Source organism: Panthera tigris, chromosome B4, assembly GCF_018350195.1.
Source record: "Panthera tigris isolate Pti1 chromosome B4, P.tigris_Pti1_mat1.1, whole genome shotgun sequence".
Taxonomy (NCBI): Eukaryota; Metazoa; Chordata; class Mammalia; order Carnivora; family Felidae; genus Panthera; species Panthera tigris.
In genome coordinates, this window is record NC_056666.1 from 57,786,124 (window position 1) to 57,812,759 (window position 26,636).

At 34.6% G+C, this 26,636-nt stretch overlaps 2 protein-coding genes across 7 annotated transcripts in view; one reads left to right on the forward strand and one right to left on the reverse strand.

Moving 5' to 3' along the window:
* The window catches only part of IRAG2 (inositol 1,4,5-triphosphate receptor associated 2), a 129,345-nt gene extending 115,684 nt beyond the window's left edge, over positions 1–13,661 (forward strand). For 2 of the 3 annotated variants that reach the window (XM_042991964.1, XM_042991965.1), the window contains 8 exons: positions 579–713; positions 7,143–7,290; positions 8,141–8,184; positions 9,702–9,764; positions 9,880–9,926; positions 10,183–10,284; positions 12,101–12,208; positions 13,087–13,661. In XM_042991964.1, the coding sequence (XP_042847898.1) occupies positions 579–713; positions 7,143–7,290; positions 8,141–8,184; positions 9,702–9,764; positions 9,880–9,926; positions 10,183–10,284; positions 12,101–12,208; positions 13,087–13,330 (891 nt within the window). In that variant the 3' untranslated portion in view covers positions 13,331–13,661. The remainder of the gene's footprint in view (positions 1–578; positions 714–7,142; positions 7,291–8,140; positions 8,185–9,701; positions 9,765–9,879; positions 9,927–10,182; positions 10,285–12,100; positions 12,209–13,086) is intronic. The other variant, XM_042991966.1, reaches the window with a different exon arrangement.
* An 83-nt stretch (positions 13,662–13,744) lies between these two features.
* DNAI7 (dynein axonemal intermediate chain 7) overlaps positions 13,745–26,636 on the reverse strand; it is a 71,677-nt gene continuing 58,785 nt past the window's right edge. For all 4 annotated transcript variants that reach the window (XM_007075618.3, XM_015534621.2, XM_042991963.1 and 1 more), the window contains 6 exons: positions 24,011–24,171; positions 20,982–21,138; positions 18,022–18,236; positions 16,923–17,090; positions 14,816–14,929; positions 13,745–14,074 (listed from right to left, as the gene is read on the reverse strand). In XM_007075618.3, coding sequence (XP_007075680.1) covers positions 13,796–14,074; positions 14,816–14,929; positions 16,923–17,090; positions 18,022–18,236; positions 20,982–21,138; positions 24,011–24,171 — 1,094 coding nt within the window. In that variant the 3' untranslated portion in view covers positions 13,745–13,795. The remainder of the gene's footprint in view (positions 14,075–14,815; positions 14,930–16,922; positions 17,091–18,021; positions 18,237–20,981; positions 21,139–24,010; positions 24,172–26,636) is intronic.

Here is a 26,636-nt window from a genome sequence, read left to right on the forward strand (position 1 = left end):
CACTTAATTCTGTCTCTACCCTAGTGAAATGGATGGTCTTCCATCAGGAAAGGGCACAGGTTTGAAAGAAATATTCATGAGGCAGTGCAGGCATACCCATCTAACCTGCCCAATAATGCTTTGTAATCAATACAAGAGGAAGTATATAAGTCAGAACCATATCTAAATGTAGTATATTTCACTACTTTTCTTAAAAGTTCAAACCATGCTCCTTATACAATACACTCAACTCATTCATAAGCACAATTTCTCTACCATTACCAGTTAAGTATATCCTATTCTGGTAAGTGGAAAAGTGGTAGGCAGAAATGTGCACGAAAGAATGGCAAATTCAGGAAGTAAAGAAGGACGAGATCAATACTAGATATAAAAAGTTTTGTGAACATCTGCATAGTCTGTTTGATAGCCAACAATGATATTAATATTTCAGTACCATTCATTATTGGTCTTTGCTGCTTCTTTTCTCTTTCCACCAACATAAGTGAGATGTGACTGTCATTTGTATTTACAACATAGTGTTAGAATCATTTGCTGAATACTTGGGTTGGATATATTTTAATACTTTACTTTCTGTGCAGTCTTTAACACCACTTTGTGAAGATGACAACCATGCCCAGGAAATTGTTAAAAAGCTGGAGAAGAGTATTACTTTCCTTAGCCAGTGCACTGCACGAGTGGCCAGTAGGGCTGAGATGCTTGGAGCCATTAATCAGGTAATCTGTCTCCGTTTCTTTTGCTATGATGAAACTACTAAAAATTACTATTTCCCCTGAGATTATGGATTACACTTCTAGGAAGAAGTTTTTAAAAATACTTCTGTGTTGTACAAGATTTACGTATTTAATACGGAAAAAATGGAAAATGGAATATGCAAATAAAAATGTAAAAAAAAAAAAAGCCCTCTCATAATAGCATTATCCAGGGACAGTCATCTAAATCATCTGTTCCAAATATCAATTTCACACTTTCTCCTTTCTCCTCAAATCTTCATCATGTCCTTCCCCATCTTCTCTATCAAATAACGACTTTGCTTCCTGCCTCAGAGAGAACTTGGAGTCATTTGGAAGGGAACTGCCACAAGTTCCAAACCTAATAACATCTCAACCCTCATACTTTGCCTTCCTTCACAGTACAAAACATGAGTTGTTTCTAATCCTGTCTAAGGCTAACCATCTCAACTGTATACCAGAATCCATCCTCCTAATTTACTCAGAGTCTTGGGGTCTGATTCTCCCTATTTTCCTTCAAAAATCTTCAACTTTCCCCACTGTATTGAATCATTCTCATGAGAACACATATATAGTGTCTTTAAGATGGAAAAAAACACAAAAACAAATACAATAATCTTTGACCCTTTCTTCTTTGACTACCACCCTGTTTCTCTGCTCCCATTTCCAGCAAATTTCCTCAACAGAATTGTACTCATGGTCTCTAATTTGTCCCCTCCCATTCTCACTGAAATCTGCTCTAATTGGCCTTAACCTACCTATTTTCCTTAACCTATCTGCTATATTCAGCATGGCTGAGCTCTTTCTCCTCCTGGAAGTACTCTCCTCACTAGGCTTCTAGGTACCACATGCTCCTGTTTTTTTCTCTCTACATCATGGGTCACTCCCTTCCAGGCTCCTGTGTGGGTCCCACCATTCTCCCAGGCCTCATCAGTGGGGCCCAGGGCTCCATCCTTGTACGTGTGATGTTCATCTTCTTCAATCCCCATACCATCTTATGTAGTCAGCTGATGACTCCAAAATTCACATGCTTATCCTAAGCCATTGCTGTGAGTTCCAGACTAGAATATACTAACTACAGATGCAGCATTTCCACTTGGATGTTTGACAGACAATTCAAACAACACATATATATTATTTGACAAACAATTCAAACATATGTAAAAATAAACTGCCCATGGTCTCTCCAAAACCGGTTTTACTCATAATCTCCTTATCTCAGTCAAGGGTAACTTCCCTTCCAGATTATCATATTGAAAATCCTTGGGAGCAATTCTCCACACCTTTCTCTCACACTCTACCTCTAATGCTACAGAAAATCCTATTTATCATCAGAATATATCCAGAATTCAACCACATGTTTCTTTCTCCACTGCTACCACCTTGATCTAAGCTACCATTCTATGTTTTAGAGATTAATACAATATTTTTCTAAATGGTCTGCCTGTTTGCATTCAAACCAAATACTCCCTGCAACATAATCTGTTCTCCATAAAGCAGCCAGAGTAATACTTTCAAAACTTAAGCCAGATCATGTTTCTTTTTGGTTCAAAGTCCTCCAGTGGCTCCTCAGTTTTTTTCAGAATAAAAACCAAAATCCTTATGATGGTTTAAAAAGATCTACATGATTCCCCTACCCTCTTACATCTTGAAATTAATTTCCTAAGTTTATCTTCCTGAATTATTGCACTCCAGCCAGACTGGTCTCCTTTCTGTTCACCAAATATGGGAGTAAAAATGTAGTTTGTTTAGAATGTGTTCAAAATTAGTGACTATCAACTTAATATAGACTCCTATATACTTAGGATGTTAGATACAAATTTTAATGGTAACCACAAACCAAAAACCTATGATAGATACACAAAAATAAAGAGAAATGAATCCAAGCATAACACTAAAGAAAATCATCAATCACAGTGGAAGAGAGCAAGAGAAGAAGAAAGGAAGAGAGAACTACAAAAAAAAAATAAATAACAAAATGGCAATGAGTACATATGTAGCAATGATTACTTTAAATGCTTTAATCAAAAGACATAGGGTGACTGAATGAATAAAACGACAATACCTGTCTATATGCTGCCTACAAGAGACTCACTTCAGAGCTAAAGACACATATAGACTGAAAGTAAAGGGATGGAAAAATATTTCATGCAAATAAAAATGAAAAGAACTGGGGTAGCAATATTATATCAGACAAAATAGAATTTTTAAACAGACTGTAACAAGAGACAAAGAAGGTCATAATGATAATGGGATCAGTCCAACAAAAGGATATAAAATAGTAAATATCTATGCACTCAACATAGAAGCATCTAAATACATAAAGCAAATATCAATAAACATAAAGGGAGAAATTGACAGTAATACAGTAATAGGAGGTCACTTTAATACATCACTTACATCGATGAATAGATCATCCATTCAGAAAATCAATAAGGAAACAGTGGCTTTGAATGACACATTAAGACCAGACGAACTTAATGGACATATACAGAACGTTCCATCCCAAACTAGCAGAATGCACATTCTTCTCAAGTGCACATGGAAAATTCTCGAGATTAGATCACATGTTAGGCCAAAAACAAAATCTCAATAAATAAGATTGAAATCAAGCATCTTTTCCAACCACAACAGTGTGAAACTAGAAATCAATTTTAAGAAAAAAAAACTTGAAAAGACACAGACACTAGGAAGCTAAACAATATGCTACTAACCAACCAATGGGCCAACAAAGAAATCAAAGGGGAAGTCATAAACACAAATGAAAATGAAAATACAGTGGTCTAAAATCTTTGGGATGCAGAAAAAGCAGATCTAAGAGGAAATTTTATAATGATACAGCCTACCTCAAGAACCACAAAAAAATTTCAACCAATCTTACCTTACACGTAAAGGAACTAGAAAAAGAACAAAGCCCAAAGTTAGTAGAAGGAAGGAAACAATAAAGCTCAGACCAGAAATAAATGAAATAGAGGCAAAAAAAAAAAAAATCAATGAAAACGAGCTGTTTTCTTAAAAAGATAAAACTGGTAAGTAAGCCTTTAGCTAGACTCATTAAGAAAAAGAACTCAAAATCAGGAAAGAGAAAAAATAATGACTGATGTCACAGAAATACAAAGGATTATAAGAGACTACTATAAAATATTATATATCAAAAAATATAACAACATAGGAGAAATGGATAAATTCCTAGAAACATACAATTTCCAAAACTGAATAAGGAAGACATAGAAAATCTGAATAGGATTACTAGTAATGAATCAGTAATCAAAAAACATTCAACAAAAAAAAGTTTAGGATCAGATAGTTTTGCAGGTGAATTCTTACCAAACATTTAAAGAATAGGTAGTACCTATCTTCCTCAAATTATTCCAAAAAATAGAAGAGAAAGGAAAGCTTCCAAATTCATTCTATGAACTCTGTGAATTCATTCTGTGAATATCACCATTACCTGGATACCAAAACCAAAGACACTACAAAAAAGGAAAACTACAGGTCAATATCCCCGATGAACATAATTGCAGAAATCCTCAACAAAATATTAGAAACCAAATCCAGTAATACACTAAAAGAATCATTCCCCACATTCAAGTGGGATTTGCTCCAGGTATTCAAGAATGATTCGATATGTGCAAATACATCAGATTCACAAAATGAAGGTTAAAAACCATATGATCATCTAAATAGCTGCAGAAAAAGCATCTGACAAAATTCAGCATCCATTCATGATAAAAACTCAACAAAGGGGATTTAGAGGGAACATACCTCAAAACAAAAAAGGTCATATATGAAAAATCCACAGCTAACATCATACACAGCTGGAATATTTTCTTCTCAGATCAGGAATAAGACCAGGATGTCCAGTCTCACCACTTCAACATTGTACTGGAAGTCCTGGTCACAGAAATTAGCAAGAAAAAGAAATAAAAGGCATCTAAATTGGTAAGGAAGAAGTAAAACTCACTATTTGCAGATGACATGATACTATATCTAGAAAACCCTAAAGACTCCACCAAAAAACTATTAGAACTAATAATTAATTTCAGTAAAGTTGCAGGATACGAAACCAATATACAGAAACTGTATTTCTATACACTGAAAATGAAGTAGCAGAAAGAGAAATTGAGAAAACAATCCCATTACAATTGCACCAATAATAATAATATATCTAGAAATAAATTTAACCAAGGAAGTGAAAGACCTGTACTCTGAAGACTATAAAACAAAGAAATTGAAGATGACACAAATGGAAAGACAGTCCATGCTTATGGACTGAAAGAACTGATATTGTTAAAATGTCCATATTACCTCAAGCAATCAATAGATTCAATGCAATTCCTTTCAAAATACCACCAGCATTTTTCACAGAACTAGAATAAATTATCCTGAAATTTATAAGGAGCCACAAAAGACCCTGAATAGCCAGAACAATCTTCAGAAAGAAGAACAAAGATAGAGGTATCATACTGCCAGACTTCAAGATATACTACAAAGCTATAGCAGTCAAAATAGTATGGCACTACCCCAAAATAGACACATACATCAGTGGAATAGGATAGAGAACCCAGAAATAAACCCTCATGTATATATGGTCAATTAATCTACAACAAAGGAGGCAGGAATATACAAAAGGGTAAAAATCTACAGTTATCAAAGCTCTAGTCTTAGGGATAAAAAGTACAGCATAGGGAATGTAGCCAATAAATTGTAATAATGTATGGTGACAGATGGTAACTACACTTATGGTGAATGAAGCATAATGCATAATTGTCAAATCATTATATCATGCACCTGAAATTATGACAATATTGTATGTCAACTATACTTCAATTTTTAAAAAAAAATCCTGAGGGTTAAACTTTTCGAGACGTTATATAACTGAAAATGTTTTTATTTTCCTACTTAATTGATAGTCTAGCTGGGTGATAGATTCTAGGTTAGAGATAATTTCCTTTAGAATTTTTCTTGCATTGTTTCATTTCCTTCTTAATTTCTGGTGTTGCTGTCAAAGTTTGATGCCATTCTGACTCTTGAGCTTTTGTTTATGCCTTTGCTTACTTTCCAGAAGATTTTAGGATATCCTCTTCTCCCTACTGTCCTTTTTTTTGGTATGAGTTTATTTTCATGTACAGGCCCTGGGTGGATATAAGCTGGCAAGTTCTTGAGTTCTAGAGATTTTTTTAAAAAATTATTTCCTTTTTCTACATTCTGTGGAATTTTCCTAAGTTTTCTTGAGTTCTTGTTCTTTGCCTGTTGGATCTCCTGAACAGGTCCTTTTTCATCTCTTTTCTCTTTTTAGTGTTTTTGCTCCATTTGGGGGGATATTTCCTCAACCTTACCTTGAAGCTCTTCTCTTGAGTTATGTATTTTTGTCATATTTTTAATCCCCAAACTTTATTTTCAACATGCAGCTTTTTAATATCTTGTTCTTATTTCATGGATGCAACCCTTAATCTTAACTCTGACGATATTTCTAGTTTCTTCAAAGACTTTGGGTAGTTGATCTCCTCCAGCTTGCTTTTCTAGTGCGGATTTTCCTCTTTCATGGTTAGAGGCTTTTCTCTGATTAGTGATGATCCACTATATAGCTGAATGGGAGCTGTGTGTATGTTGGGCAGGGGAGGTTCTCATTGTCTCTGAGCTTCACACAAGCTAGGATGTCTCATTGGGATATTCTTAATGTCAGTAATGTTAAGACTTTTATCTTGCTATGTTAGATTCCTCAGAGGAAAACCTTCCAACCACCTGCTTTGAGAGTATAAGCCTGGCTGCCAGTGTTTGCAAGTTGGAGGGAGAAATCAGGCTAGGTATCTCAGTATCTAGTGTGTATACAGACTTTTGCTTAATCTCTTCTTTTCTGTATGATTCATTAACCATCAACTATCTGTGACTGCCCAATCCACAGGCTGTTTCTCTCTCTCTAAATATTCAACCTTTGTGGTCTTTTGGCAAAGTGATGAAGGGAAGTTGCTCAGCTGGTCTGAGTAAGGAGATATGTGGATCTAATCACTTTTTATGCAGATTTTCAACCATTTCTTCTGTTATATACCTACCTTCAAGTTTAATTTCAGAGGCCCTTTAAATCCTGAGCTTGCATGGCTTTCTGTGGTGCAGTGCAGGTTGCTTGCAGGCTTACTGCTTTTTTTTTTTTTTTTTTTTAAGAGTTCAGCTTTTTCAGGTCTTAGACATTCATCACTAGTCCTTCTACTAGCAAGCTTTCAAAATTTTATTATATCTTCTTCTGTTCTATTTTTCTTTGTGTATTCATGCCTTCTTTAAAAAAATGCCTTTATTGTCACTTTAGGGGAATTTAGGGATGGAGTAAAGATAAATGCATGTGCCTAATCACCATTTTTTAACTGGATATCAAGAATAGTATTTTCACTGTAAATTTATTCTTTTTTTTCCTACTAGGAAAGCCGAGTTAGTAAAGCAGTTGAAGTGATGATTCAGCATGTAGAAAACCTGAAGAGAATGTATGCCAAAGAGCATGCTGAATTAGAAGAACTGAAACAGGTTCTTCTGCAAAATGAAAGGTCTTTTAATCCTCTTGAAGATGAAGGTAATAAAAATTTAATAGTATCAGTTATGTTTTTCTAACATTCTCCTCTTTCATTCTCTCTTACAAATTCCTATTATGTCTTTGATATAAAAACTTTAGGTTAAGGTTATGTTAGAAGAATAACTCATTCCTGTTATTTATGTAGCCCAAATGCTTATAGATATTATTTAGAAAACAGGTTGAGAGACCAGAAAGATTCTTTGGTAATGACACCAAAAAATTCATTAAATTAGATTGCTGACATGAAAGAATATATGTAATACAACCCATCGAGTTTACCTAATGTTCTCCTATTTAGGGTATGTTAGAATTGGATTTTTCTCCACACATAAAGCACAGTAGGTTAAATGAGCCACTTTCATCAACAGTGGTTTTGTATTTCTCAAAGAAGGAATGACTGTGGCATAGTAAGCTGGCTGATGGATTGGAAAATAGACATCTGAGACCATGGAAAATACCTTAAAACATAAGGTTTATATAAAGTTTTAATTTAAATAGTGTGAACCTTTCTGAACAGAATTATTCTAATGATCTGTTCCCTTTTCTAGAAAAAGTAATCACATTTGATAATCTTCTGATCTGTAGTTTCATTTATGAAGCATACATTTATTTAGCGCCTCCTATGTGCTGGGTAAGCATTGTGGACATCTGTAGTGACATAGAGGATTGAATTCCATCAATTAAAGTGGTAATTGTTATGAATCACAAAATAATAACCAGATACTTTTATTGCTCAGTAGTCTCTGGGGTCTTATTTTCTGACTTTTGCTCTTCTTTGTAAAGAATTAAGACTGTTGCAAAAAATTGCATATGTAATTCCTAAAATGTGCAAATGCGTTTTTCCTTTCAGATGACTGCCAAATTAAAAGACGCTCATCTTCTCTAAACTCCAAGGTAATTACTAATTGTCTATCAAATGTTACCGATGAGATGGTTTTAAAATATTATTTGAAACATGGCTTTACATGTAAATCATATGTCTGTGTTCATGTAGTTATGCGTGTATATATGTATGCTTTTATACTTACTGTATGTGTACATCAATTAAGTTTCTCCAAAAGCAGGAGGAAAACCAGATAGTTTCTCTTTCATATAAAACCAGAGTTGGAAATAAGCAGTCCCCAAATGGTAGAGAAGCTTCACAAAATCCAAAAGGCCCAGTCTCCTCTCGCTGCTTCATCACCCGCAGCCCTTTGCTTCCACCTAAGGTCTAGGATGGCTTCATCGGTTCAGGGGCACCAACTCCTCATGGAGTCACATTCTAAGAAATAGGAAGAAGCAAAAATGGATATTCCCTCTCCCTCTCATGACAATTCCTAGAAATCCCAGATAACATTTCCCTTTTGTTTCTTGGTTGAAAATGAGGCTGGAAAACCCGTTTTTAATTCTGGAGTCTTTGTGCCTAACTAGAAACTCAAGGAGGTTTTTCTTTTCTTTTCTTTTCTTTTCTTTTTTTTTTTACACCAAGTGAAAAGGGAAAAATGGGATCTTGAAAGTCAACCAGCAGTTTTTGCCAGTTTGAAAGTCAGGATTTCACAGACTTTTTTAAGCAAGAGACGTTAAAATCATTCCATCCAAATCTCTTTCACAAATGAGGAAAATCACTTTCACATAAGTGATTAGTTATGATCACATAGTGGCAGAACCATGGTGAGAACCCAAGTTTCTTGGACTGAAATTTTATATTTTTAATATTCAACTAACCTATACAATTAAATTAGGAATGGTGGTTTAAAAAAAGAATTCACCTTAAGCTTCTTTAGTCTATCTCCTACATTTAATATTACATTTTTATTTCCTGAAGTTAAACTTTAAGAACCACATAGTAGTATATCACATTTTCCTGTGCAAATCTCAATGCTGATATGTAAATATATCAATTTATCAAAATATGCCCATCTTTAAATGTGTTAAATGGAAAAAGTGAAACCACAAAAAAAAAAAAAGCTAGAAAATAGGTACATATTTATCGCCTCTTGAGTTGGGGAAAACCTAGGCATAAAAGAAACACTACAGCAAAAGACAGATTTGGCTGCATTAACCATGAAAAACATTTCTGTCAGAAATATCATTAAAAATATGGGCAAAAATCATGAACAGATAGTTCTCAGAGAAGATATATACATGACTATTAAACATTAAAAAAATGTTCAATGTTACTAGAAACCGAAACAAAAAGCCGTATCTGACTGGCAAAAATCATACTCATTGGGTGTTGGGAGGAGGTAGAATCTAAACTGGTAGAATATTTCTGGAAGGCAATTTGGCCATAACAAAATGTGTCTACTGTTTAACTGAGCAATGACCAAATGCAGGTATGTGTAGATACAAGGATATCCACTAGTGTTATATATATACAATGATAAAATACGGATAATTTTCTAAATGTACTTTTTGCCCTCTTCGGGTAGCCATCTTCTCTTCGGAGAGTGACCATTGCCTCTTTGCCCAGAAATATAGGAAATGCAGGAATGGTAAGCAAATTCTTAAGTGTTCTTAGCCAAAAGCAAATTAATTTTCATATAACAAAACATAAACTTCACTAAATTGACATTTCATTATGTTTTAAATTATTTCTGAATTTTAAAGGTGGCTGGGATGGAAAATGACCGATTCAGTAGGAGGTCAAGCAGCTGGTAAGTGTAATTTTATGGTTGCCCTTTGGGAACCCTCCTGTTTTATAATTGACTGAAGTAAATGTTTGCAATAAGTAATAGAGTAACATTTGATTTACACAGAGTACATGCACAATAATTATAAAAATAGGTGTATAACCATGAAGTTTTATAATGAAGCATAATGTGAATATGCCAACAAAAAATAGAACTTATAAATTGATAATGGCTACGGATATATTTAATTTGACAAGTGGCTATAATCATCTTTATTTAGGCGTATTTTGGGGTCAAAGCAGAGTGAACACCGTCCCTCATTACATCGATTTATTAGCACCTATTCCTGGGCAGATGCTGAAGAAGAAAAATGTGAACTAAAGTAGGTGAAGCTTGGTGTGTTTATTAACCTGATGTGAACTGGGAAATAGTGGGGAGCACTTTTACTCTATGGAAATGAGATCGATACTGCATCATCAAAAAGATAATTCATTAAGACTTTTATAAACTGTAGAGCATTCTATAAATGTTATTTGCAAATACATTCACTCTTTAGTACCTAAGGTTTGAGGTCTTGAGTTAGAGAAGACCCTTAAATTTGCCAGAATTGTGAAGATTACTTTTTTCCTGTATAGGTAATCTGGCCATCTGAGAGGTCAGCATAGAGCCACAGAAGTAAAATATCCATCTACTTAGATTAAAAAACAAAACAAAACATGAATTATATATATGTATGTATAGCATATAGGCACATAAGTAAATTATGTGCATTATATATACATCTATCTTCCCTTTATGTGTAAATGAACAGTAGGGGAAACGTAAAATGCTATATTGCTATATGTCTGTGTAGCAAGTTAAATAAAATCTTCTATAGCAAAAGGTAGACAGCTGAGGAGAAGGGACACGAAGAAATGCTGCCTCTAAGTCCTGGGTGAACATTGGACAAACTATTTAACCTTATTTGGTCTGTTTCCTCATCTGTAGAGATCTGACTGAAATGGCTTTATGTTCTTTTTATACATGTTTGTTGCCTGCCTACTATGTGGTATATACTACATTCGATCCTAAGGGGTATAAAGAAGAGTAAGACATAGTGCCTACCCTCAGTTTTTTTGTTTTTTAAATAATCCTGGGAGTCTATTGCTTATGTTGAAAGTTCTTTTCAGATTTAGAGCAAATGTAATAGAGTTTTCTTACCTGGGTGAAAAAAAATCAAGTTTTCTCCAAAAGATTACAATCTATCTTTTGTTTTTTTGTTAGTACAGTATGATTTCTACTGAGAAGTCTTTGCAAACAAAAAAACTGAAATCTTGAGAAACAAGAATCCAGGCATTTGGACCTTGTTTCCTTTAAACACTAAAACCATCTACACACATTCCCTATGGAAGTCCAACAAGAAAAGAAAAAAAGAAAAAAAAAACTTTGAGAAACAGTTCCCTTTGGCAACAGTGAGGGCCTAATGAGCTTCTAATTTCAAAATTCAAATCTAACTAGGAACTTTTTAGTGAACATGATAATGAAACAAGTTTTGTTCAGGTTAAAGGAACTCCTCTGTAGATAGCAATTGGATTGAAAGTATTTCAAATAAAATCATACTATTTCTCAGCTTGTTAAATATCAATTGTAGCTAGCTTTGTACTGAACATATTTTTATAAACAAATTTTTATAAAAAGATTTATAAAATCTTTCAAAATTAAGATTTTTAAAGAAGACATGGCATTTTGATGTTACTCCAGTTTAGCATAAAATCCACTGTTAATAGATTAATTATATGGTAGAAGGAGAAAATATTTTGCTACATATTGAATAAAAAAATATGGAAGAAATATTCATATTTGTTTTTTAAAGTATGATTAGACATAAACAGGGAAAGAAATCACAGATTCATAACACTGGTTAATTATTAGTGGTGATAATTGACTAATTTCTGCATGTTCTTTGTAAATTTCTCCTTTTGCTTTGGATAGTATCTCAACTTTCTACAACATTTTCCTAAATATAGTAAGTTTTAAAAATTAAATTCCTATAAATGGTTAAAAACATAAATTTAGTGATTTGAATTTTAGAATTAGTTGTTTTGCTTTAGAAAAATATATATCTAAAGCCTCTTTAGTAGTACAATCTAGAAATATTTTATAAATAATCTGGTACATTATCCATAGTTTCAAACATTTTTAAAAATACTTATTTACAGAAGTAAAGATGACTCAGAACCATCTGGAGAAGAAACAGTAGAAAGGACAAGAAAGCCAAGTCTTTCTGAAAAGAGAAATAATCCATCAAAATGGGATGGCTCTTCAATGTAAGTTGTCTACTTGCTCATGATACCATTTTCGTAGAATGGGGAAAGATAAGGCAGGGTTAACAGTATTAATTTTAGTCAAAGTACTAAAAAACTTGTCAAATTGTTAAATTTAGGGTAAAAAAACAAATTTTGCATGGTGTACAAGAATTATGCCTCCACGTGACGTGTAAGAGTTCAGTGTTAGGAACTTGGCCCTGGAGTCAGATGGCCTAGGCAAATTCATCCATTATTGAACACCAGTTTCTTTATCTAGAAGATAGGAATGATAATGGTAGCACCTGTGGCATTGTTTTGTCATGATTAAATAACTAGCACATGTAAAATGCTAAGTGTAGTGTCTAACACAGTTAACTATTTTCTTTTTTTTTTTTTTCCACAGTTAACTATTTTCAAAGACCTATGATACAATAATCTTATGGGTGTTTCTAAAAATAGTTTAAATTTCAATATAGCAAAAGTCCAGGGTATGGTGAGAAGTATGTGACATAGGTATATACACACATATCATGCTCTACCCCAAAAATAACATTTTTGTTTCTACTGTAGGAATAGAAGTTGCCTTACTCAATTGAAAGAATGACATAAATACTCAAATGTTCTTGTTAATAGTTAAATGCTATGGTGATGATCTGAAAATTAGGTGTCTGTCTCAGGCATTATTTAACTCTAAATCATTTCTCTAATTCTAAAAATTATTGGGGGTGGGGATGGGGGCAAATTGTAGTACAAACCAAGACAGCAGGTCACATTAGGTAGCTTCTTACAAGGCAGTGTTGGTGGCAGATCAAGGATTTGATTGGTATTGTTGGCAAAGGAGTGTTTCTAATAACAGATTGTTGCTATTACCAAATACTGACTTTGTATTTTCCTTATAGTTATGACACAATAGCTTCCTGGGCAACAAATCTCAAGACTTCCATCAGAAAAGCTAATAAGGCACTCTGGCTTTCTGTTGCATTCATTGTACTGTTTGCAGCTCTGATGAGCTTCCTCACAGGACGATTTTTCCAGAAGTCTGTGGATGCTGCTCCCACACCAGATGGGGACTCCTGGATGTCTCTAGAACAAATCTTGTGGCCATTTACTAGACTCCAACACAATGGACCACCACCAGTGTGACCAGAGCACATCTCAATGTGTGTGTCTTCATTTTTAAAGTTTCAGTATCTGAACTTTGTAAATTAGTCATTTTTAGCTGGGAAATTATAGCATAGAACCAGAGGGTCTCAGAAAGACTGCAAGATATTTTACATTCCCTCTTTCTGTGATTTCCTCCCAAATAAAATATAATGGGGAGGAAGCCTACCTATGATCTTTTAATGAGCTTTTTGAGGCGATCTTACATGTTGTTTGTTAAAATTTATTGAAATAAAGAACCATTCAAATCTTCATACAGTGAAAACTGAAAGTATTCATGGGAAAAACAACCCCACTTTTTAAAAAATAACATTTGAGTATAAAATGCTGACTATATTTTAATAACCTACTGGAAATATATCAACTCATTACATTTTATTGAATAACCTGATTTTTTTTCTCCAAACTGCTTGATTCTTCATACTGAACAAAATTTACCATTGGGGATTAAGAGTAGCTGAGTAATCTCGTCGAGAGTAGCATATAGCATACAGAATCAATAAACTGGCATTTGGAGCTCCTAATTTTCTCCATTGCTTCTTTGGAAGCAAAATCCTTAACCAGGTGATACAGAGTAGAATGAAACTCTGTTTCTTCTTTAAGGGCTTCAGAGAATGTTTCACTGTTTTCATTGATTTTGAGCCTCTGTGCTCTGTCACCACTAAACATTAAAAGGGTCCAGTTAGGATCCTGAACAAGTTCTTCTTCAGTAAGGTGTTCCCTCAGCTAAAGAAAAAGAAAATTAGAGAACTCCATTAATAGTTCTTCTATTAGGTATTTTAGCAGAGTGTAATTTGAACTAAGTCCCCCAACTTCCTAATGTAAAAGAAACATTCTTAGTGTCCCATTTCTTAAACCATGTGTTTATAGACCTTATCAAAATGTATTCATTCAACAGAGATAGTGTTGAAATGCTATCATGTGCCAGGTATTATTCTAGGTTCTGGGGATATAACAAAGAAAGAAAACCAAACAAGTAGCAACTGCAACAATAAACCCTATCCTCAAGGAGCTTACATTCAAAATACACAAGTAAATATGGTGGCTCACTTATGCTAGAACATTCATCAGTCAGCATTTAGAATTTGATAAGATACCTTTGTTATCAGGCAGTAAATGTGCCAGAAAGTTAAACTGGAGGCCTACCCATCTCTGAGGAAAACGTTTGTGAATCATAGATATATTCACATTAAACGCTTCCATTTGTTCTTGTGTTGAGGTAAAGAGAGATAAGGACATTAGCCTAAAGTTAAGAGGGTTTGACACCATACTGGGCAATGAAGGCATGATCTTTACATAGTTCGGCTTTACATTTTTGACAAAATAAAAGTGAAGTTTGAAAACTATTTTGGATGTTAATTTTTTTCACCTTTTCAAGAGGAGAAACTATGCCCTACATTCATTTAGCTTTTGAGTACCTTATCTTCTTTTGGAGGACAAAGTTTTATGGGTTTTTGCATACTCTACCTTAACTATAACTTTTTTTGAACCACATTCTACATTCCACTTGCTCCAACCAAATGCAAAAGCAGAACTTAGCAGGGCCAGTTGTCGATAAGCTTTAATTTCTACCAAGGGTTCCTGTCAATATAAAAACAAATACAATTGATCATAGAGCTTCACAACAAGCCTCTCTTCCATCTTTGGCCTCCTACAGTCGCTTCTCAGTACAGAAAAATCCATTTAAAATGTAATATGACCGCCCGGTCAGGACAAGGCAATGGTGTTGCCTTTCAGAAGAGAAACCAAGGTCCAAACAATGACTGACAAGGCGTCTGATGTCCTGCCACATACACCCCATGATCTATCATCTCCTTTTCTTCTTCCTTTGCTTTCTTCACTTGGCCTAATTCCCCACCTTCAAGTTTTGCTTAGATCTTGCCTTCTCATTGAGCGCCCCCTCCTCTAACACCCTGTTTGCCATCGTATGCCGCCCTAGCCCCATGATTCCTGACCTGCACTTTTTTCCGTAGCACTTAGCACCTTTTGACATACTAAACTATAAACATAAAAAGTAAGATGATTTTTGCTTTCCTCTGCTAGAATGTAAGCTCCACAATGGCAGGGACCTTTATTCACTAATGGATCCTAAGCACCTATGACAATGCCTAGAATATAAATGTTTAGAAAAAAAATTCTTGGATATTCTGCAATGACTAGTACACTACATTCAGCATTTGTAGAGTGGCAACTGAGTGCGTAAAGCCAAGGTGTTTTTTTCTTGCACATATGTACACTGTACTCACATTTTCCAATGTTATAGGTCTACCTGTATTGTCATATCTGATATATGATAAACCTGTTCTTGAGTACAGAACTCTTCTGCCTAAAACATTTTTCCTGATTAGAACCTTCTTTGTCCAGCAATAGCACTGCTAGGAATTTATCCAAGGGATACAGGAGTACTGATGCATAGGGGCACCTGTACCCCAATGTTTATAGCGGCACTCTCAACAATAGCCAAATTATGGAAAGAGCCTAAATGTCCATCAACTGATGAATGGATAAAGAAATTGTGGTTTATATACACAATGGAATACTACGTGGCAATGAGAAAAAATGAAATATGGCCTTTTGTAGCAACATGGATGGAACTGGAGAGTGTGATGCTAAGCGAAATAAGCCATACAGAGAAAGACAGATACCATATGGTTTCACTCTTATGTGGATCCTGAGAAACATAACAGAAACCTATGGGGGAGGGGAAGGAAAAAAAAAAAAAAGGTTAGAGTGGGAGAGAGCCAAAGCATAAGAGACTGTTAAAAACTGAGAACAAATTGAGGGTTGATGGGGGGTGGGAGGGAGGGCAGGGTGGGTGATGGGTATTGAGGAGGGCACCTTTTGGGATGAGCACTGGGTGTTGTATGGAAACCAATTTGACAGTAAATTTCATATATTAAAAAAAAAAAAAAAGAGTTTATGTATATTTTACTAAAAACAAATTTCACTTAGATAAAAAAAAAAAAAAGAACCTTCTTTGTCTTCGTTTATATAGCCTATTTATTAAATGTCTACTGATTTAAGGAAGACATTAAATCTAGAAGTGCTAGAAGAATGCTAGGTGATGAAAAAGCAGTCCCCATCCTCAAGGAGCACACAGTTTAACATGGAAGAATCTTATTTAACTAAAGCCTAATGGGTAACATGAAGCAGTATGCAGATGGGGAGCCTCTGCCAAGAAGCAGAAGGAAGTGGGTTCTGTATCAGTGCGTTTAATTTTGCCTGATTTGTCATGTTTGGGCAAATGTTGAGTCATTTCCTGTTTTAAGAAATCTTACATATGTCCAGCCTGGAAGAAGGAAGAAAACATACAAAATGCAGAACTGGTCAGCTGTGGACAATGCTCCATTTGTGATATGAAGATCATACTACAGGCTTACTCTTTTGGGAAAGATTATTACACTTGAGACAACCCTGGGTTTCTGGTCTTGCCCTTTATTCCCTCCTTTCTAACTATAATCCTGTACATGTGGATATAGAAAACCTGCAACTTACCTTAAGATTTACGTAAAATTTAGTACTTGCTAACATTCTAACTGTCCATTACATTAAATCTGGAAAGATTTGTTCTTACCTTACGATTTATAACAACATAAAAATGAGAGTGTCCAGTAGGAAAGATATTCAATCCAGTTTCTTTCAAAGCAAGAATAAAAGAAATAGGAGTCATCCATCTTCCTTCCAAAGTAGAGGAGTGTTTCTTGTTATCTACTTTGACTGATGCTAACATGCAGAGGTTTTCCTAATCTCAAGAAGAAGAAAGAAGCTGTTATGAATTATTACTTCGTTATTCCATTTCCAGACTTGACGTTCTTTATAACATTTGTTTTTTAGCCCTATATCATTCTGCATTGAGAAGAATGCAGGACAGCTATGTTTTAAGCCAGCTCCAAGCTTCGCCACAAAGTCTCCTTGTTACCTCACCCAATCGGTCAACCTTTTTTGGGCTTTATTTGAACAATCGAGGGACTAACGTCTCAGGTGTCCTCCCATCTTATAAGTTATGATCTAAGAACACTGATGATGGTCATATTGAATTACAATAGCCATTCGATAGCTATTCATGTTGCAACTTTTAAGGATATATATATATTTTTTACACATATAAGACTTAATGCAAAATTATCTGGTTTTAAACTCTGCAAAGTGGCAATCTGAAGGTGTACAGAGTTCACATCTCTCTCTTCCAGTTTTGAGGAAGAAGCCTCTTGAGAGTGGATCAAAAACTCTCGAAGTCATATTACAACCGGGCTTGTAGCTTCATTAATTGGTCTATTTCTACTAACCTTAGGGTTCAAAATTGCATCTCATTTATTACATGTTATTACCGATCCAATTACTATTTCATTTAGAATTTTTGTTTTATTTTGTTTAGAAATTGTGGCTCAGTCAGTTAAGCAACTGACTCTTGATTTAGGCTCAGGTCATGGGTTTGAGCCCTGTGACCAGCTCCGCGCTGACAGTGCCTGCTTGGGATTCTCTCTCCCTCTCTCTCAAAATAAACTTTAATTAAACATTAGGAAAAAAGGTTAAAAAATTATGGGTCAAAGTATATTTTAAATATATTTATAAAAGACATTTCAAAATGTAAATCACCAACGATGGATTGCTTCGACATGCTGTCCTCAAAGAGGCTTACCTCTTTCATATGACTTACTATAACTGTGACTTACCTTAACTTGTATTTGTATCTCAGTAAATACCGTAGTCACAGTCAAAAGTACTTTATTCACATCAAGTGGTCTGAGTTCCCATGACTGGAATGGCATGTTAATATGAGTATCTTGAATCAAGGTAACAGGGCCAAAAGTTTCTAGGCTGAATGTTATAAGTCTTTCTTCTGATTGGTAAAGGACATTGCTGATGCCATCAGTCTGCCAGTGTTTACCTTCACAATAAGAAAGTCACAGATTCATTTTTTTCTACACAAAAATAAGATGAATGAAACCACCCAAATAACTGCAAATGTGTATAAATCTTTTACATTTAGAATAGAATCTCTACAAAAAGCCAACTTTCTGGGAGTTTCTTCTTGTCTACAGGATCAAGTCCAAACTCCTCAGCATGGTATGTAACCCCTTCAGAATGAAGACCCATGTTTCTGGCTTCATCCCTTGTACTTCTTTCATTTGTTTTTAGCTACACTTTTTTTTTTTTTTTTTGGCTCTCTCCCAACAATATCATATACCTCTGAGCCTCTAAGCACATGCAGTTCTATCTTCCTAGAGCACTTAATCTTACAGAGAACCTCTCTTCATTTAAAACAAAACAAAACACAACTTTAAAACTCACTTGTGGTAAGCATATAATTACTTTTAGTAAATACACCCAGTTGTGCAACCAGTACCACAATCCAGTTGACAACACTATTATCCTCCCCATAAGATCTTTCTTGTCCATTTTATAGTTAATTACTCCCATTCTCACCTCCAGCCACAGGAGGTTTATTTACTTCCTGTCTCTAAAGATTTGCCTTTTCTGAACTTTTCATATAAATACAATCCTGTGATAGGTGGTCTTTTGTGTCTCTTACAACTCAATAATAAAACACAACCCAATTTAAAAATGGGCAAAATATCTGAATAAACGTTTTACCAAAGAACATCTATTAAAGGATAATACACACATTAAAAAAGATGCTCACCGTTATCAGTTATTAGGGAAATACAAATTAAATCACTGAAATACCACTTCATGCTCACTAGAATGATTAGAATCAGAAAGATAAATAATCACAAATGTTGGCAAGGATATGAAAAGTGGGAAACCTCATATAATGCCGGCAGGCATGTAAAATGGTACAGTTACTCTGAAAAACAATTTGACAGTTTCTTAAAAAGTTAAACCAATTTACCATTCAACCCAGCAATTCCATCCCTAGGTATATAGTCAAGAAAAAGGAAAACCTACGTCTACACAAACACTGGCATGTCAGTACCCTCTTAGTCTCTTAAGGCCCAGTTCAATATTCCATACCATGACAAGCCTTCCTTAATGCTCCAGGTGGACACACTGTTCTTCTCCGTAACACTTTTAGCTATTACAATAGCACCTTACTACATCGTATTTGTGGCTTTGCATTGTCTGCCTCTCCTACAACTTTGAAAATTTCTAGAGGAAGGAACTATGTCTCCTTTATTCTATATTTCTTCTTGTGTAGCGCAATTATGGAACACATGAGTCATTCCCTTCTTAGAATGCCCTCGCCATCTCCACATGGCTTTCTCCTCACATGGAGGGTTCCACTATTTTTGACTCTTAAATTCAATATGCCAAATCCAATTATATGGATAAAATAAGTTATTCATAATTCTTTTGGTTTTTACATTAACAAAATTACCTTGTACAGGCAAAAATTATGTATGACCTCTAAATAAACTCCCCATATTTGTAGCATTTCCTGGAAAAAAGTTTCCCCACAGGAAGAATTATCAGAGTTGTATATTGCTATCTAATTAGTATAGTAAAAGTCAAATTTTACTTCCCTGAATCACGTGGAGTAACTGCCTAATTCTACTTTAGTGTGAATAATTTTTAATGTCATAAATATTTAAGGAATATTCCATTAAAGGAAAAGTGAAACTCATAAAGCAACATGAAGGGAAAAAATTACCTAACTGTTCATTTTGATATGTTTTATTATTTAATGTATTGACAGACATATACTGTTTTTAATACTGTTTATATTCTATTTCTAGAATATAAATACCTTGTGGCTATGTCTACACAACCAAAGTGTGGATTACTGTAGCAATCGTAAAAAAGTTTAAACTACATAATATTTATCCTTCTTGGCAGAGAAATTCCTAAATGCTCTCCTCCTATAACTGAATAGATTAACTACTAGCTCTGTGCCTTTGTGATCGTATCTGTTCCCAACCTGTCACCAAATACTTACACAAATAGATGAATGTAAATTAATTCACATTAAAAGTAAAGTTCTATACCTTTTATCCAGCAGCCTCAAAACTGCATACATTAATTCACAAGATCAAGACCTTTCAAAGTTTAGCCAACCAACCCCAAATAAGGTATTTGTTAATGATCAGTGAATCATCAGCTTGTATTCTCCTGGTGCTTCTGATTTTATTGATATTTATTTCACATTTTGAATAAGCAATAATTTCCCATGGTTCAAAAATCAAAAGTTATAAAGAGGCATAAAGTGGCTGTTTTCCTGTCTCAGATTTCCCAATGGCCAATTCCCCATCTCCAATACTTGTTTGTAATAAGATTTGTAATTTATAAGTTATTAACATTAAAATAAATTTTAATCACCCTAATCTGAATTATATAGTCATTTAAAAAAATGTAGGTTTTTCATTTTTTTGTTTTCAATGTGTTGTACTATTTTGATATTTTTGGGTTTTTTTTAAAACATAATTACATAACTGTAAGTAACTGTTCAGAAATTATGGCAGATATAAATACTTCAAGAACAGTTACAAAACTCAATAAATAAACTCCAATCCCTGTTCATTTCCATCAAGAGCAAACAAAGACCCTAGAATTGCCATAGAAATGTGTAAGATTAGAAACTGGGAGTGTAGACACTGTATTTCCTGTTTTAAGGAGTCATGTTATACCACTTTTCATTACATAATTAACAAAGTGAATTAAGGTATTGCTGTACCTTCAGCATCCCACCTTGCAACCATAGGATCCTCAAAAAAGATTACATTCTCCTGAACTTCAAGCGTGACCTCTATGGGTGGGAAAGCATTTTCTGTTTCAAAGTCTTCTGTACTTTCTGGAGGATATATATATTTCTGCAGTCCTTCTTTGAGTATCTTTTAAAAATGGCCCAAAATAACATCAAATTAGAAGCTGACTAGTAACAAAGATGTAAATACTGCTGAATAAGCTATATAGTTTTTTTTTTTTTTTAATATTTATTTTTTGAGAGACAGAGACAGAGTACAAACAGGGGAGGGACAGAGAGAGCCAGAGGGAGACACAGAATCTGAAGCAGGCTCCAGGCTCTGAGCAGTCAGTGCAGAGCCTGATGTGGGGCTCCAACTGACAAACCATGAGATCATGACCTGAGCCAAAGTCAGACATTTAACTGACTGAGCCTCCCAGGTGGCCCTATATAATTATTCTTAGTAAGTACTGAAGATTGGTCTCATTTAATTACAGACTAACAAAAAGTCACAACAAAGTTAAAAGATAATGGTTGAGGGGGAAAAAATCATTAAATTTGAATTACAGAATTTAACCTATGCTGGGACTTACTCATCATTTATTCCTCCAAGTAATTCTACAAAACATATATTTAATGGAGAAGATAACTGGGACTTAGAGAAATCACATAATTTGCCAAAGATTACAAAATGACTTCAAGGAGGTGCCACAACTGAGAAACAGAGCTACAGGACGCCAAATCCCATATTCTAATACATTGGTTAGGGTGTGTATGTGAAGAGAGAAAGGAGTATAAGCAAAATTTGGGAAGTGTAGAAATGAATGGATAAAAGTAAATTAAAAATCATCAGGTAGGTACACCTTAAACAATGTAATATGTCAATTACATCTCAATAAAGCTGGGGAGAGAAAGTAAATTAAACCAACAGCAGATTTCTCTGGGAAGAAGGAGGTTTGTTCATTATTTGAACGTAGCAGAAAAGGATCTAGGGAAGAAGGGGTGGGGAAGATTAAGAATGGTACAAAATAGAGGAAAAAACTGGATGGGTAAAAATTCTAGACAAGGTGGGAGGGTACTGAAAAGAGACTTGAATAAAAGCAAGAAGACCTCTTTGTTGGCAGAGAGAAAAACAAGTATAAAGGAGTATACTTCAGGCTCAAGGAGAAAATGTGGAATGGTGGTATCAGGATATCAACAAAATTCAAGAACAGATCCTTGAATAAATTCTTGAAAACCCCAACTCTGGCTGGGACCTTCCCATGGATAAAGAGGATTTTTTTTTTTAATGTTTGAGAGAGAGTGTGTGCACATGGGGGTGGGGCAGAGAAAGAGGGAGAGAGAGAATCCCAAGCAAGCTTTATGCTGTCAGTGCAGGGCTCCGACCCAGGGCTCGAACTCATGACCATGAGATCGTGACTGGAGCTGAAATAAAGAGTTGGACGCCTAACCAACTGGGCCACCCAGGAGCCCTCAATAAAGAGTTTTGAAGGCCTACCTTCATCAAAAGGATGTCTTTCTTGGACCCCACCCCATTGTCTTTCAAGTATCCCTTAAGTAGGAAAAGCTGATTCAAATAGATTCTTCAAAGTAGCTACAAACCAGATTATCTCCCCCAGGTATGGTCTAATAACTGCATTCTCATTTGCGGGGAGAACGGAAAAGGAATAGCAATATCACCCTGAAGAGGGTAAAAATTAGTTTGGGGACATGAAAAAAATCATACTCTTTTAGGTGTAAAGCACAGCTATATGTATGGTACATGCACAAATATATTGTATACCTCTGGTATTAAAATTTCATGGTCGGGGGGTGGTTAGGAAAAAAAATGTCTACAAAGGCTCTTTAGAGGGGTGATAGTGGAAACAAAAATAAAAGCTGAGAAATACCACTCTAATATGGGAATGCACCAAGGTCCTTAATGGGTAGGGCTGTGTGTGAGAAATGCCTGGTAGTCTATGTACATGATGTGCTAGAGAAGAGAGAGAAAGAGGTGGACAGACAGAGAAAAAGAGAGCTAAGGGGATGAGGGAGGGAGGGGGAAAGAAAGGCTGGAGAGCAAGGAGGGAAGGAGGAGCGGGTTATGACAATATAACAGGGTTATTTGGGACACAAGCACCATGAAATAAAGTTAAAATAAACCAAGTCAATACCAAGGCAAATGTTAGTAGTTATTAAAACAGGAAAAACTCCTTCAAAAATGATCTAACAACTGCTGTCATTAGCATCCTTACTAAAAGTGTGGAACATGCATCGGCAACATTGGCATCACCTGGATCTGTGCTTCTTAACCTTAAATGGGCATATGAATCACCTGAGGGTCTTCTTAAAATGCAGACTCAGTAGATCTGAGGCGAAGAACCAAATTATGCATTTTTAACAAGTTTCTAGGTGATGGTGATGCTGATGCTGCTGGTGCATGGACCACACTTTATACATCAAGGATCCAGACCAGTGGTTCTCAAACTTCAAAGTGTGTTTTACTAAAACAGATTTCCAGGCTTCACCTCCAGACTTTCTGATTCAGTAAGACTAAAATGGGACCCATGCATTTGTGTTTCTAGAAAATTCCCAGAATGATGCCAATGCTTCTGATCAAGGGACATGTTGGAAGCCACTGTAAAGTTAAATGAGTACATGTGGCTGTCTTACCCTTACAATGAGAGTAGCGATAGAGCTGGTATGCACACAAAGCTGAAAATATTTACCACTTGGCCCTTTACAGAAAAAGTTTGCCAGCATCTTAAGTAAGCTATCATTAAGTCCAAATTGGCACAATCTAAACGTAGTGCTATAGGTTTACAATTAACACGTATGATTTAATAGTTTTAAAATCTGCGTTATTTTAGAATCCTTTCCTTTAGTATCTGATTCAAATTTTATAAATTCAAGACAGTTTAAAATTAGTTTTTTTCCTTTATGCTTGCTTAATAGGGTTAAAGTTCATTAGCTGTTAGATCATTTAAGATAAAAGTGTGAGAAATTATTTCACTCATAAATTTGATTTGAAATCAACCTACTTCCACAATCATCCAGCCTTTCATTGGTTTACACTGTGGTGGAAGTTCGAAAATATCCAAGTGGTACACTCCACCCAGGGTTGTGAATTGGCATAAATCAACCTCATTGTCTTCACAGAAACATGGCTTTTCATTAGCATTCTCTATCAGCAACAACTGTGCTAAAATTAACCAGATTAATTCAGTTTCTAAATAGATCATAACATTTTGGTATTAGGAGGGAAAGGAAAAAATTCTGATGCTGGAAACGAAGTTTTTATTTAGCTACTAAAACTTCAAAAAGTGGTTAATTCAAAACTATTCACAAAGCTAACTTTCAAAGTGGGAATAGGCATGTATAATGGTTAAGATACAGAGGAGGGCTCCATTTATATTTTATATGCCAACATTTTAAGAATTTGTATATAATAAGCATATGTTACTATTAACATAACTAAAAATATATTGTAGAGGAGGAAAAATAATTTTCCCTCTACTCTTCTGAGTTCTCAGCTGAAACCTCTAGAATAAAGACAGATTAACAAGAGAAAAAAAAAACATTCATTTATTAATATTATACCTCCTGTATATATGGGAGATACCCAGGGAAAAATGAGTAACCTACAGAGGTGGCTCAGAACTCTGGCTTTATAGAGCATCTGCAACCAAGAACAACAAATTTGTGGAGAAATGACAAGCTAAAGGAAAGCTTTAGGTTTTAGGTTTTCTGAGTTTTAGGTTTCTGAGGATAGAGGAAAGGACTAGTTAGTAAAGTTTGTTATGTAGATTCCTCTAGGCCCTTTTCCAGGCTAATAGGGTCTGAAGTTTTCTCTGGGGATTAACCATTGTTCTTCCTGGAAGAGAGGGAAGAAGGGACACCTTTGAAAATTTATGTCCTGGTTTGAGGCAGATAGGGTGAGGGTAAGAAGCTTTTCTTGCAACTGCATCTTTTCAGTTTCTCTCAACTCAAAATATCCTTATGCTGAAATGACATATTTTGGGGTGACATATTCTGTTACCTTCAGCGTAAAATATCAAAAAGTGGCTTAACACAACATTTGATAACTGATAAATGTCTTAAAATTGGACATTATGGGGCTAAAAATCTGAAGGAAGAAAATAAAATGGTAAAAAAAAATTTTGGTACATATATTAAAGCTAATTTTTTTTCAACAAAAATAAGCCCAGCTCATAAAAAAAAAGGGGGGGAGCATAGAGGCTTAAAAGTGAAAAAAACCGTATTGGCTAATCCCTTCTGTTTAGATATTTTACAGGGAAATTCTATAATTCCATAATTCTCAGTGCAAAATCAAGGGAATATTTTAAGTCACATGTCACGAGGACCATTCCCACCTGTCACCCAAAATCTTTCAATGTAGTACGATGGATAAGAAAGGGAAATCAGATCACTTATAGGTGGTGGGTCTGATTCCACCCTTAACTAGCTGTATGACCTTATTGCAAGATATGCTAATTAACATGTCTTCTCTCCCCTTCCTCTACAAAAGAGATATTAGTGTCTAACTTATTGAATTGGGGGAATTTGTGAGTTAATACATGTAAAAAGTGTAGAACTGGTACCAGACACCCAGTAAAACTTAGGAACTGTTAGTCTTATTATTTATCATTACAGTTTTCCTCTCTCATAAAAGGAAGCATACTGAGGACTCACTGAATTTAATCCGTGGAGATCAAGCACTGATAATTAATGACAATATGCAAAGCAAATTCCACTTAAGCAATTGCTTTTTCCCCCTTGTATAACTTCAATAAAATGCAGACTTAAAATTTTAAATGTATCTAATTAATCATCCATTTACCTAAAAAGAAACAAAGAATACTGTATTCAAATTTAAACATTTATGATATATATTATTTGGGGATCACCATGTAGAAAACCTCAGTATTATTGACAGATATTCACGAATTGATTATAGTATCCTATCTCTAACAGGAAAACTACCTCCTCAGGGTTATAGAAAAGTTACAAAGATATAAAACTATTTGGCTGCTGAAAAAAAGCGTGTTGGAAAAAGTGAAGTAGACAAGAAGCCTGTTATGAAAAATATGCAAAGAAACCTATCAAAAATGAATTCTTTAGAAGTTACTGGGAAGTGATGCACATAAATCTCAAACTAAAATATTTGCAAATTAGATATCACTATCATTTTGATATTTTTAACTAGCTCCAATTGCTATTTTCCAAGATAAAATTTAATATAAAAGTGTTGAGCAATTTATGGCTGTGTATGTGTGTTTGTGAATATTCATCACAACATGGTTTGTAATAATGAAAAATTAGAAATAAACTTACTATCAATAAAAATTTAAATAACATTCCATTACTGGATGGAATTATACAGCTACTAAAAAAAAGTAAGGTTATTAATGTGTTCTGACTTAGGATAGTATTGAGTATCATTCACTTAAGAAGAATAGATATTATGTTCTTTGTATGGAGAATGTTCTATAACATAACAAATATTATTGATAAAAAAGTAATTTTCAAGCATTTGTATGACATTTCATGGTTTCATTAAAAATCAAAAGAGAGGTATAGAGAGAAGAAATACAAATAGGAGAAGTTTTTGTTAATCTTAGTTATTTCAGAAGAGGGATTATGAAGGATTTTCACTTCAAACATATT